The 14,752-nt window shown below is 38.5% G+C and overlaps 2 protein-coding genes and 1 non-coding gene across 4 annotated transcripts in view; all 3 read right to left on the reverse strand.

The window, feature by feature from the left end:
- Positions 1 to 3,468, reverse strand: part of LOC134671696 (phospholipid phosphatase 3-like) — a 130,722-nt gene extending 127,254 nt beyond the window's left edge. For both annotated transcript variants that reach the window (XR_010099256.1, XM_063529525.1), the window contains exon 1: positions 3,214 to 3,468. Coding sequence is in view for 1 of the 2 variants with exons in the window: in XM_063529525.1 (XP_063385595.1) it covers positions 3,214 to 3,339 (126 nt within the window). In the remaining variant the exon portion in view is untranslated. The remainder of the gene's footprint in view (positions 1 to 3,213) is intronic.
- A 4,684-nt stretch (positions 3,469 to 8,152) lies between these two features.
- On the reverse strand, positions 8,153 to 12,215 carry LOC134672186 (uncharacterized). The gene is made up of 5 exons (XM_063530086.1): positions 12,086 to 12,215; positions 11,565 to 11,675; positions 10,542 to 10,732; positions 9,114 to 9,227; positions 8,153 to 8,298 (listed from the first exon to the last, which is right to left on the reverse strand). The coding sequence occupies exons 1-5, from the start codon at positions 12,213 to 12,215 to the stop codon at positions 8,164 to 8,166; spliced, it is 681 nt and encodes a 226-aa protein (XP_063386156.1). The 3' UTR covers positions 8,153 to 8,163.
- Positions 9,888 to 9,959, reverse strand: Trnae-uuc (transfer RNA glutamic acid (anticodon UUC)). The gene has a single exon. It is a non-coding gene; the product is annotated as a tRNA-Glu (tRNA).
- Positions 12,216 to 14,752: the final 2,537 nt, after the last annotated feature.

Consider the following 14,752-nt stretch of genomic DNA (forward strand, 5'->3'; position numbering starts at 1 on the left):
GCCATCTACAATAAGGTCCCTTTTCATAGATAACGTCACATTTTATGTTTCGTAACTAGGGTAAATACACATATAACAGAGTAGGTACTATTTATATATGTGTATCCTTATCAGTATTAAATTAACTGACAGTGTGACAGTGTGTAGAGGGTTTAAAACGGTGAATCAAATCACGTTGCGTCTAAAGGAATGTTGAAGCAATCACTCAAGGCATTCCAACAGGCTTTACGAGCCTTTATTTCAAACTACAAGCCAATTTGAACTTTATACCCATAGAATAAAGTTTATAATAGTAGGCAACATTAGCATAAATAGAGATAACACACAGGTAAGCTTATAAACTGGCCAATTAGGTAAACTTGAAAGAATTTTTGAATTTAAACCTTATTAATATATTGTTATGGTACAGTTTCCACTGCTTTTTGCGTTTTAATAAAATTGTTATGTGGACGTTGTTGTCTTGGCTGACATGCATTGTGGGATCAAATGCAAAAAGATGTAAGTAAAAAATGCGCAATGTTGAACGTATGGCGGTTTTAAAAAATGTCGCTACTGACATTTTTCATATTTATTTCAGCTTTTGTTTGTACTACGAGTATAAGTGTTTATGAAATAACTAAATATTACTGTTTTTTCAGTGGTGTAGATACAAGTCCTCGTTAACTTTGTACGAAAGGCAGTTTTGACAGTTTAATTTGAATTACTTAACAAAAAAAAAAGGATTAATAAAAATCATGACACTTAAGCCCTCGTTAGACAGACACGGATCGATGCGTGTGAATTTAAATCTATTGTTTTAAATGTCAAGGTCACTTTTTCAATGATTATATTTGACAGGCCGCATGCGAGGGGTTAATGTAATAAAACAAACACATACCGATTACCGACACAAAATACAAAAATCTAGCATACGATACTTAAATAGTTTGTAATTGATTTAAAATAGGCATTTGTTAAAAAAAAATTACAAATAAATCAAGCTAAAAATGACATGATTTTAACACGATTTTTCTCGCATAAATGGCACGTTTCCATTATCCAGTATCAATAACGTGGGAGTTGTTTTTCCTAGAAACATATTATATTCTGTTCCCGGTAACGTACAAAAACCATGGACCGTGGGAATATCGCTATCCGACTTCACACAAAAGAATGGTGCAGTTGTAGTCGTTTCTTTTTTTAGGGTTGCGTACCCAAAAGGTAAAACGGGACCCTATTATTAAGACTTCGCTGTCCATCCGTCCGTCCGTCCGTCCGTCCGTCTGTCACCAGGCTGTATCTCACGAGCCGCTATAACAACAAATACTAAAAACAGAATAAAATAAAGATTTAAATGGGGCTCCCATACAAGAAACGTGATTTTTGACCAAAGTTAAGCAACGTCGGGAGTGGTCAGTACTTGGATGGGTGACCGTTTTTTTTTTTGCTTTTATTGTGTTTTTTTGTTTGCGTTATGGTACGGAATCCTTCGTGCGCGAGTCCGACTCGCACTTGTTTATTCTTTAACGAACGTGAGGTACTGTTTGTTTGTACGTTACCTATTGTACTTACCTACGTTTGTATGCTTACTAATAAAGTATTTATGTTTACTGGCGAAAACACTTGTTTTGGAGAAATGTCACGTTTTACTGTGTAACATTTTATTAATTGTATGTATGTATTACTTTATGACATAGGATAAATAAATTTCATTCGTTATAGTTTTATATTTAATTTTAGCTCTTCTTCTTCCTCGCGTTATGTCGGCATTTTGCCACGGCTCATGAGAGCACAGTCCGCTTGGCAACTAATCCCAAGAATTGACGTACCAACCCAGAGGCATAAAGGCCTTATTGGGATTAGTCCGGTTTCCTCACGATGTTGTCCTTCACCGAAAAGCAACTGGTTATAATATCAAATGATACCTAATTCTTACAAAATTTCCGAAAAACTCATTGGTACGAGCCGGGGTTTGAACCCACGACCTCCGGATTGAAAGTCGCTCTTACCGCTAGGACACCAATCAGCGTCTACAAACGTATGAGGTCAAAACTACGCATCTAAGATAAAAAAGACATTAAAATGTAATTAACTTTTACCCAATAATATATCGATTGAAAACGTTATACCTACACTATAAGACTATAACGTATACAACCGACCTACGTTAGCTGTTACTTCCTATTTAAAATTATACCTATACATATAATTATGTAATAACTGTACCTAGGTCAAAATAATTATGAATAAATGAAATCTATGTTTTTAAGCAAATTCGCATTTATGGTCTTTTTCCATTGAGCGTGAAAAATAGTGGAAATAGTTAGGTACATCTACATGACTCTACCGCATATCGTCGGGTGACAAGCAAAAGTCACTAAGTACCACCACAAGTTCATAGCCATAGTGATTATAGTGAACCATATTAGTACTAAAAGAAGGTTGATTTTTTTAGTAATTAGTGACTTTTGCTTGTCACCTGACGATAGGGTAACAAATGTTTCATACGATCGATAGTTTGTTAAGTTTTCATAAACATTAACACTGGCTACACACTTTATTCAATTGTTACTCATGTAGGTTGCCTAACAGCTTAGGTTAGCTTGTAAACGTTGTGTATTTTAATGAAGCAAAATATTTATGTCCAAGTGATAAACAATATTATCACTTTCAACGCATTCATGACATGATTTTTTCAAAAAACTACACGCTATGGGTATGGACTAGTGTGAAGTTGTACAAAAGTGTACAGATTTTATGGGTAAACAACGCTCATGTGACTCCCCTGCAGTTGCCAGCTTTCATTGGTGATAACCATCAGGTGGTCTGATAGAGTTAGACCAAGAATAGTCTGCAGCGATTTTCATAGCCCACGCAGTGCGAGTGTTAATTTAAATGTCAAATTTCTATATTCTATATTCTATTGTATTGTGTTGTTGTTGTTCTTGTTGTATTGTATTGTATTGTTGTTGTATTATGACGTATAAATAACAATTGCACTGTGTGGGCTATCAAAATCGCTGCAGACGTTTCTTGGTCTAGCTCTAAGCTCTAACCATCAGATTGTTTACTTGTTGGCTGTTGAGTACCTATTGACGATAGTATTAAATAATCTTAATGCTTGATCGAGTATAAAATAACAACTAACATGATTACCTCACCGATTCGCACATGTTGTCCCCCTTCGCCACAGATTATGTAATACTTAACCGTAATACTTAAAAACACACTTACAACCACATCCAAATTGGCAACATCCAGCGTAGAGGTCGAAGACATATCAATAGGCACACTATACACCGACGGCTCAGGCACCACTTTGGTGCGCCTCACAAACCACACTTTTGCACTACGCACCATTTTCACAAACACTAATTAAAAACAAAACACAGTCGCCGAGGAAAAACTAACGCTATGAAAACAAAAGTGTCGAGTTTTTCCACAAAAACAAAACACGATCATGGAAATTTCACACGAACGGTGCGCGTGCGACTCCGTATAGCGAGCGCGATCGAATGACAAGCCTTTGGTCATTATTGGCGCAAAACCTTCAGGTAATATCTGTATCTTATGTCGACGGATTAAGGTTGAAAATTGTGCGCGTTTTTGATATCATCCGCGAAGCTTTAACGACCCGGGCACAGGTAAATTAAAATGAAATAATTTAAAATGGCGGCGGTTGTGTGAGGTCAATGGTCAGTTACTACGTTATTCGTCTGGGGCGTCGGGATGGTTGCCTGTTGGGATGCAATAACGATTTTACTGTTAAAAAAAACCCGGACAAGTGCCCGGACACGTCCACCGAGGGTTCCGTACTTTTTAGAATTTGTTGTTATAACGGCAACAGAAATACATCATCTGTGAAAATTTCAACTGTGCTATCACGGTTCATGAGACAGCCTGGTGATAGACAGACAGACGGACAGTGGAGTCTTAGTAATAGGTTCCCGTTTTTACCCTTTGGGTACGGAACCCAAAAAAGTACATATTTATGGCGAGAACCAGAACCACACTTGGTTCTTGATAATAGACCCTTTGTTCAGATATTTGTGAACACTTTAGCCGTATCGTATCTATATACGGTGGCTAAAAAATAAGTGAATTTCCCTTGCCAGGGAGGTTTTGGGATTATACTGAGCAATATTTACTATGGAACCAACCCCGAAAAAGTTGCTCATATAATCCCAAAACCTCCTATATCTGACGGCGTCTATCCCTTGGCTTTGGCTAGTCCCCCTGATCAGCCAGTGTTGGCCGAACGTTAATTGAAAATTCTTGACCATTAACTATTACAAATTGAACCATAAACGGTAACGGACGGTTACAGTTGACGGTTCAACTTGTACTGGTTAATGGTCAAGAATTTTCAATTGCATTAACGTTTCGGCCAACATTGCTGATCACCCCTGTGGCCTGTTTATCAAAACCTTGTAACTTCTAATACAAGTGGAAGTCCCTTTTTGACAGCTTTTGTTAGAAAGGGACTTCCACTTGTATTACAAGATACAAGCTTTTGATAAACAGGGCACTGATATCTTCTTGATATTTTTGCAGAACAGAGTCATTGGCCCGTGTATCGACAGTCATGAATAAGAAACGGCATCACTTAGCATTTCAAATGTGACATTTGTATGAGTGAAAGTTTGACAAGGCGATCACCTTGTATTGCAATACACTTAACATACAATTTAGCGTTGAAGGTTGAAAACAATTATAAATAAAGGTAAAACAATATGACAAACAAAAAACCAAAATACCACGTGTTGTACTAATAGTACTCGTACCTACGAAAAGTCTGCAGCGATTTTGATAGCCTTCGCAGTGCTAGTGTTATTTTAAACGTGAAGCTTGTGTGAAATTATGGTGAATCTCTAAAGTTCGTTTTATTTAGCATTAGAAAGAACTACGCAGAAGTAAGCTTGTGGTTCCAAATCCGGCACTTTTAGCGGTAATAATTTGAAGTAAATTATATGTATTGACCATGCTACATTAGATAATTCAATAATTATTAACAATTAAAGAGCTTGATAAAAACTGCACGCTTGCTTCTGTGGAGTTCTTTCTAATGCTAAATAAAACGAACTATAGGAAGGATGAAACAACGTTAATTGATGTCAAATGTTAGCGGGCTGGAAAAAACGTTGTTTAGCTGCGTGTCACCGTCCGCTGGTCCCTCAAAACGTTTATAAATACCGCAAAATTGACATTGTTTCCACTTACCCCTGTTTTAACTCACCTCGGTCTACCCTACCTATGGATAATATGTATTTAATTTTCTATTTTTAGGGCTATTATGAGACATTTCCAAAAAAATCTGCGGCATTATTTCGACTGTTAAACTAACTAGGTAAATACCATAATTTTTCCTTGACTACCTTGGCAAGATTTTAAAATGACTAAACAAGTTTTTATATTGTTTTTCTAGGAACAAAGTCAGATTCATCCTACACATATTAATTATATTATCATACAATCAAAACTCGGTTGGAATGATACATCCTGCACATAACTCCATTTTTAAATCATTATGTGCCGTGAGTCAGAGTTTAGGCATTTTTGTTTTTAAAACATAATGGGTCTGTCAGAGGTTAGTAGTAAAATACCTAAGGCCCACTTGCACCATCCCACTAACCCGGGGTTAAGCGGATAACCGTCAACTCAGTGTCAAATTGTACTGGTAACCATGGTAACTGCAAGTTTAGCCGGTTAACCCCAGGTTAGTGAATGGTGCAAGTCGCCTTAAGTGTTGTTAAGGTTCACCGACATTTTGAAGCAAGTTTCGGTTGGTTTCCGTATAAAATCGACCGAATCTAGTGCACAAATGAACGTTCAAAAAAAGCAAAAAGAGCAGTTTTCGGTCGGACAACAAACTCAGATATAATCGAAATTAGCTACTTTTACTCATTTAGTTGTGGTGAATATAGGCATCTAAAGCGTTCAGTTGTTTTGTTACTTAGTATGTTAGAAAAGTCAAAATGATCAAAAACATTTGTATAAAATTTGGTGCGACAGGTAGTTTACAACCCGCAGAAAAATAGTACCTACCATGGTATAATAATATACTCCGCCTGGTACTCTCTTCCCGTCTTTTTTAGGTCACCTGACTGACACAAGCCTACATCATGCGACAGCCCTATATGATAATATGCGATAGCGCTATATATAGCGGCCATGTTATTGTGACGTAGGCTTGTGTCACTCTGGGAAGAGAAGACCATGTTTTATTAGACTATGATACCTACCTACTTTAAAGTAAGTAGGTACATCTACCAGCCGCAACCGGATGTGGCGCCATCGCCAGTGTGATTCTGATTACTATCTTATACCTTTTATCCCGGAAAAATGACGTCATCCGCAATCATGAATCGTACAATATGCAAATAAAAACACGGGAGAAATTATGTGCTGACGTCTCAATAGTGCGAGGACACATAGGTATTTTATAAGTCGATGTCGATAAAAAACCGGGCAAGTGCGAGTTAGACTCGCGCACCAAGGGTTCCGTACCATAATACAAAAAAAAAACGGAAAAATATGCAAAAAAAACGGTCACACATCCAAGTACTGACCACGCCCGACGTTGCTTAACTTTGGTCAAAAATCACGTTTGTTGTATGGGAGCCCCATTTAAATCTTTATTTTATCCTGTTTTTAGTATTTGTTGTTATAGCGGCAACAGAAATACATCATCTGTGAAAATTTCAACTGTCTAGCTATCACGGTTCGTGAGATACAGCCTGGTGACAGACGGACGGACGGACGGACAGCGAAGTCTTAGTAATAGGGTCCCGTTTTACCCTTTGGGTACGGAACTCTAAAAAGCAGGATGTACTGTATCATAGTTATGATGGCTCCTCTACACGATGGGCCAGCGCCGGCCACTCCAAGGGACACATTTATGCGTTAGAGGGAGCAAGTGAAATTTCTCATCTCATTCTACCGCATGGCTGCGTCCCTTGGATTGGCCGGCGCCGGCGCTGGCTCATCGTGTAGAGGAGCCATGAAATTCAGAAATATTATAGTTGCACACAAATTTAAATGAACTGTTTGTATTTTTTTAATAATTTGTATAATTTTCGTAATATAACTAATATACAATAGTTTAATCAATACATTTTCTGATTTTGATTCAACGATTTTTCGTATGGATGTAGATAGAATAGTCGATATTTAATTAAGCACTAGGAAAAGTACATTTTTGCTCACCGGGCTTTGCATATAAGGTAATACATATAAGGTATATATATAAGGTATAATCAGGAATATCAAGATATAGTATTTAGGTAGAGTCTGTTGTATTGGGCCCCATACATTCTTTGACTCTTCTCTTTCCAAATTGACTCTAGCGAATCAATCAACGCGCCAAGAAAGTATAGTAAAAGTAAAACACGCAATATTTTTCCAAATTCCATTCAAGATAAAGAACCCGATTGGGCTAGGAACACCGAACTGCGCTCCAGAACTGGTGTAGTAGATGTGGGTGTTAGGGCCGCTAATCTTTAGTGGGATTGGGCGGGACACGTCTGCCGTATGCACCCGGATCGGTGGGCCAAAGTGGCTACTGAATGGACACCGCAGATTAGCCGGGGCAGAGGTAGACCAAAAACCGGTCAAGTGCGAGTCGGACTCGCGCACGAAGAGTTCCGTACCATAATGCAAAAAAAAAACAAAAAGAAAGCAAAAAAAAACGGGCACCCATCCAAGTACTGACCACTCCCGACGTTGCTTAACTTTGGTCAAAAATCACGTTTGTTGTACCTATGGGAGCCCCATTTAAATCTTTATTTTATTCTGTTTTTAGTATTTGTTGTTATAGCGGCAACAGAAATACATCATCTGTGAAAATTTCAACTGTCTAGCTATCACGGTTCGTGAGATACAGCCTGGTGACAGACGGACGGACGGACGGACAGCGAAGTCTTAGTAATAGGGTCCCGTTTTACCCTTTGGGTACGGAACCCTAAAAAGAGATGGCGGGATGACCTTGACGCTTTTTGCAGTGACTGGCGGGAACATGCACCAAACCGTGATGAGTGGCGGAAGAAAGGGGAGGCCTTTGCCCAGCAGTGGGACCCAAAATAGGCTATATAAAAAAAATTCAAGACAAAACAAACAATTCGCGTTCAAAGGAAAAGTACAACAGTCTATTCATTTTAGATATAGTCAATGATGTTATATAATCTTTTAGAATATGTTATATCCCTCGATACGCTTGAAGAGCGAGATCTTCATCTTGATGATAGCGAGCAGCCATTCAGGCTTGAGCGTGACGTAGCGGATGTCGTGCGATGATCGCTGCCCTTCTAGCCGGAACTGAATCTGCAACAACACATCTTAATTTCATCCATTCATGGGTCAAACAGATCACGTTCTTTCCTGTAGACATACACAAAGTTAAGGGCTATAAAGATTAATTTTCTTATTTAACCCTTATCCACGTAAAAATGTCCTCCTTTTATTTACAGAACTATGATAAAATCATTACTTACATGCCCACAAGCTGTTAACTATTTTTCTCTCCTGTGGGCAATAATTAACAGCTTGTGGGCATGTAAGTAATGATTTTATCATAGTTCTGTAAATAAAAGGAGGACCTTTTTACGTGGATAAGGGTTAAATAAGAAAATTAATCTTTATAGCCCTTAACTTTGTGTATGTCTACAGGAAAAAACGTAACACAGTGATCTGTTTGACCCTCATAAAGGACCTTAGGGCCGATACATACGCACTGCAACCAGACTGCAACTTGTACAGGAACTGCACGCCAACTGCAACGTCGGCCGCGTCTGGGTAAGTATTTTTGCGAGCTTCATCAAGGAAATATGATTGCAGATGACTGTGCAATCGAGTCCACAAACATCGTTACAAGCCAACGTTCCAAAATTGTATGAAGACCACACTGATAACATAGGTCATGTAAATAAATTATTGATAGGTTGGCTTGTAAAGATGTTTGTGGACATGACCGTACATGTATATGTACGGTCATGTCGACAAACATCTTTACAAGTATACACTCACGGACAAAGGAGGAACGCAAAAAAGGTTTAATTACTGGATTACAGCACCTATTGTGATTTCAAAATTGGTAACTTTTTTTGCGTTTCTCTAAATTTGTCCATGAGTGTACTTACCACAGGAACTGGCGCATGTTTAGATGGATGAGTGTACTTCTGCTGCACACTAAAGTAGACAGTAGCTGTTGCTTGAGGTACGGGGTACTTGGCTGTAGGCTGGCTGAATATGGCCTATAACAATAGATAAAAGTTAGCTTGTTTCACAAGGGAGCAAAGTTGTTGTTTACCCTTTGTTAAAATGAAAACCTAGCAGGTAAAAAAAATTTTACAATGAGCGTAGCAAGGTTTTTTTTTTTTTTTTATTATGAATGGGCTTACTCATGGCCACAGACTAGCCGAGGCGTAGACGTGGCCTACGATGGAGCGAGCTCGCCCAGAAGGTGCCTGTTCACTCTTGATTTGAAGGTTGCCGGGTTATAAGAACACGGAAATATAGACGCCGGCAAGGAAGATAAATAAACTTTGCTTAGTGAAAAACAAAAATATTCACTAGGTACACCAATGCAAGGAAAATATAAGTTGTAAAATATTAAAAATTTAATCATAATGAATGCTAATATGTCTATGCAAACAGCTATTAATGCGAAAAACAATCCAATATTTGCGTAAAATTACTTTGCACTCTAGAGAGTCTAGACTTCTAGAGGATAAAATGTAACTTTATCCACTCTTTAAGTTTAGGATAAAGAGAGCCTTCAGTTTCTCTAATGAAAACAATAGTCTCTATAAAAGAAAACAATACTTAACACAGATTACGTGAGAGTGAGATTAGGAGTAGCGACAGACAATGCTATTGTAACCATGAAGACAAAAAATAAATTAAAAAAAACATTCCCGTACCGGGAATCGAACCCGAGCCTCCTGGGTGAAAGCCAGGTATCCTAGCCACTAGACCATACGGGAGATGACAGTCAATCCGAAATTTGGTATTAAAAGCTACGCGCTCTACTAATGGAGTGACGTCAACGTTCGATAATAACATCAATGATAGTTGTTTTATCTTGGAATGTTTTTATTTCCGTCTCTTTATCGATATTTCCTTAGTTTTGAATGGAATTACATAATAGAAGAGTTTTTGTTAAATGCAAGTGTGGAGCGGACATCATTTTTTAACATTACGCTGTTTTTAATTGAATGTCCATGTCAACTTAACTAGGTATCTACTGTCCGTAAACCTACTTTATGACACGTTAAATAAATAAAAAAACTATCTCTCTCTCTCTCTTCCTCATAATCTCATCAAAGAAATCTTCTTGTACTTGAGAACGAATCTAAAGATTGTAAGCTTTTAATGGTATGTATCTACTTGTTGAGGAAGTTGTGGTCAAAGAAGTAAGCATAAAGGGAAAATGAGGTACCTCATAGTAGTAATAATGAAAGGAGAATTGATCAGAATCAATTGAGGTATTGATGGCGAACATGAATAGGTCTGGGGTGATGAGGATACCACTAAGCTAAATGAGGTATAAAAACAAAATGAGGTACCTCATAGTAGTAGTAATGAGAACATTCATCAATGGAAGTGTTCTTGTAGTTGAGGGCGAACATGAATAGATCAGTCAGCTTCCAGTGGTATCTGATGGTGTCGTCGATGAGCTGTTCCGCCGTGATGGCCAGGGGCGCTCGCAAGCCGGTGATGTCCAGCTTGGTCTTACCGCCGAACAGCTCACGGCAGCCTGGAGATTGAAGGCCATTTGTATCTCCATTTTGGATTTCACGGGCTTATATATCCCGGTCTTTTGATAGGCTTGAGTAGAGATATAGATCCAATACGTAGAGACCCTTTGGAGAGCTTAAACGCGTGCTGGAGTCCGTGCACAGGCGCAACAATAGACACCCATGAACCGGCCGCAGCAGGCATTGGGATAATTCCTGATGTGTATTTCTATTTTATCTATGATTGTTGATTGTATCTATGTTTGTTGTATTAATGTAACATAAGCAATAAGATTTTCTCAATAAATCATTCTTATTCTTATTCTTTATTGTTTCCATATATGTTCTTCTATAATTATTTATATTGCCTATATAGGTAGGTTACTCTGTTTCTATGGAGTTGTTTAGCGGAATAAATTGATACATATTAAGAGAAAAACCATACGGAAACTTGGCTTCCGCCGGCCTACCTGGGGGACTACCAGACATCTTAATAGGAGGGGGTGAATGATGTGTATTTCTATAATATTATCTATGATTGTTTCCATATATGTTCTTCTATAATTATTTATATTGCCTATGGTTACTCTGTTTCCATGGAGTTGTTTAGCGGAATAAAGCCAAGTTTCCGTATGGTTTTTCTCTTAATATGTATCAGTTCCAATGCCTGCTGCGGCCGGCGGCCGGTATAGAAAAAGTGAACAGAACACACAGCTTACATCTCCGTGAGCTCGGCGTCGGCGAAAGCTGGCGGGATACCGCTCTGGACCGATCAAAGTGGCGTGCTCTTGTGCTGGAAACCAGGACTTTTGGGTCATCGTACCAACCAAGTAAGTAAGTAGGTAAGTTTACGTACAAGTTCCTTCAGCGTCTGCCGTTCCCCTAACTGCTCCTTAGCCCTGTTCGTAACGGACACCACGGTGTCCAGTGCCACCTCTTCTATAGGCTGCAGCTCTGGTACCCCTACTAATACATATTACAAATGCGAAAGTAACTCTCTGTCTGTCTAAGACCTCTACATGCATAAACTGCTGAACATATTTGAATGAAATATGGTATGGAGTTAGTTTGAGGCCCGGGGAAGAGCTTAGGATAGTTTTTATCCATCATCATCATTTCACGGAGATGAAGTTGCGAGTAGAAGCTAGTAGGGTAAAGGAGGTAACTTTACGTGCAATGGGACGCCGTCCTGTTGGTCATACTTAAATACCTTTGGGCAGATAGAGTGGAGGCAGATCTCCGTGCATGAGCTCGGCGTCGGCGAAAGCTGGCGGGATATCGCTCTGGACCGATCAAAGTGGCGTGCTCTTGTGCTGGAGACTGACTCATTTTGGGTCATCGTACCAACCAAGTAAGTAAGTAGGTAAGTTTACGTGCGAGTTCCTTCAGCGTCTGCCGTTCCCCTAACTGTTCCTTAGCCCTGTTCATAATGGACACGACGGTGTCCAGAGCCACCTCTTCTATAGGCTGCAGCTCTGGATAAGGTTCGGACTTTAAATCCATCTTTAAAAATAAATTGCAAATAGATAAATGATAGATAAACACTTCGATAATGTCAATGTCAGAGTGACAGGTTTATCTTTTTCTAAGATAAGTTATTACCTCCTTAATATTGAAAAAGTTATTGATATCAAGGAAAGTCTACATTTTACGGCGCTTGTAAACACCTTAAACGAAATGTTTTAATTAGAAAAAAAAGAGATTAGGTATATCTTACGAGCTTGCGAGTAAATAACAGATAGGTATATCTCGTAAGAGTACACATAATATAGTACATCGTACCTAATATTCGTAATTCATTTCAACCTTAGCTGCCAAGACATCAAAACTTGGCAATACAAATCCAATTTTGATTTATCCAAAAATAAAGATTCAAATTAGAATGGAACGGGAGACCTTTTTGTAGGCCTCTGGGCGGCTAGTGGTTAAAACCAATTCAACCAATGTTTGCTATGTCTACCGTCAAAGTTAAACCTGCTTTCAACCGCGCATGCGTCAGCGGCGAAAGTAAATATCAGCCGTGACTCAGTAACACATATTGTATTACCGAGTCTTATTTTTCCATTGTACTTATTGGTTATCCGATTAAACATTCAGAGTCGTCGTAAATTTAAGAGTTAGACTCTTGTCGATGTAGCTCTCTCCATTTGACCCTATCCAGGCTCTACGCAGTGCAAGTGTTATTTTAAACGTGAAACTTCTATGAAATCATGACTTATAAATGACACTTGAACTGCCTATGGTATCAAAATCGCTGCAGACTTTTCTTGGTCTAATTCTAGTTCATTTTAACCTTCACTCACCCACTGCTGAGCATAGGCTTTTTTCATCAGAAAAATACATTTACTTAGATATGGCCTTCTTTTTGTACGAAAAGAAAGGAATATTGGTTACATCAGGTAAAACGAAGGCGAATGTTTTCCTAAGTTAATTAATGCACTAAATATTTATGAGGCGTGCTTAATGCACAGCGACCTTCAAAAGTGCATATCCATTTTATTTATAAAGCGGGTATGCACTACTTAGCAGTTGTGTGTACACTCGCGTACACAGTCAAAATATAGTCTTTACCGGATCAATGGCCTCGTGGTCCAATTAACTCCATTCTACCCTAATTAGTGTTAAAATTAAAACTTTTATTTAGAGTAGGTACTAATTTAAATGCAAATGACTTAAATCGTTGATATCCTCTTACATACAGTTTGGTTCAGTTAAATTTGTCATATTTTTCTGTCGGCTCCTGCAGAGCGTGATACCTGACGCCATTTTTTGCCGCCATGACTATAAATGTTTGCATCTATACTTGGAAGTTCAACCGGACTTAGTAAATAATTGTAGCATTTACAATTAAGAATATCTGTAGTGACCTGTGAAGGCCAATGTAGTAGAGTTAGACCAAGAAAAGCCTGCAGCTATTTTGATACGCAGTGCAAGTGTTATTTTATACGTCAATCTTCTATGAAATTATGACGTATAAATAACACTTGCACTGCGTGGGCTATCAAAATCGCTGCAGACTTTTCTTGGTCTAGCTCCAGTTGACAGAACAGAGTGTTGATATCTAGTAAATGTTTATTAATTAACAAACTAATTTTAAATGGTAATTATGGAACAAGGAAAATGGTAGAGTCCTATGATTGTACCATTGTATTTATTTTAATACCTATTAAGTTCAATAATTCTGACGATATTTACATTAAATTCTCAAATATGTAATATCTAACTATTCGAACATATCACTCAAATAATTATACAAAAGCTTTTTACCCGACTACGGCAAAGCAAAAGGAGGATTATACTTACCTATATAAAAAAGAAAGAAGAAGAAGAAGAAGACACTGCAAAAAGCTTTCCAACTCTCTTGGTAGAACCAAACAAAAGTCTAGTTTATGATTAGTATATTTTTCTATGGATTTGGCATATAGGTACGTAGATACAACGACATGTGTTTTTTAACAATTGCAGCGCCATCTGCGTTAAAGCTTTGCTTGTCTTCATTGATTAACAATGTGTTAACAATGGCGCCTATTTTAGAATTTGGACCTCGTAAAATCGGTTACCGACTGTCACAAATCGTCCCGTCTAAACAGGCAATAATAAGCCTTACCACAACAACATAAGGTCTATAAATGTTCAAGTATTCGTGTAATAAGCTTAATGAGTCATCATTACGAAACCAGAGGGCCTACCGCGAACCGCGTTCGACGTGTTGCCTCCCTGTCACACTTACGTACGAATTTACACGTGCGACAGAGAGGCAACACGTCGAACGTGCTGGTTCGCGGTAGACCCTCTGCCTCTGCCGTGTAGTCACCGTTACGAGTATCCATTCTAAATGCTTGTAGTATTTGAACGCTTAGCAAACCAATGAACGAAGAGCTCTTGGATTCGGCCTTACCAGGGGTGTGAAACTCCTGACTTCGGCCAAACTCGGCTCCGCTCGGCTCAGCATTGCTCCGAGCAATTATTAGGGTTGACACAACTTACCGTCCCTTTGCGTGCACGACCATAGAACTATAAGAATTTTGACAACCCTAAAT

The sequence above is a fragment of the Cydia fagiglandana genome, chromosome 16, assembly GCF_963556715.1.
Source record: "Cydia fagiglandana chromosome 16, ilCydFagi1.1, whole genome shotgun sequence".
In the NCBI taxonomy this organism is placed as follows: Eukaryota; Metazoa; Arthropoda; class Insecta; order Lepidoptera; family Tortricidae; genus Cydia; species Cydia fagiglandana.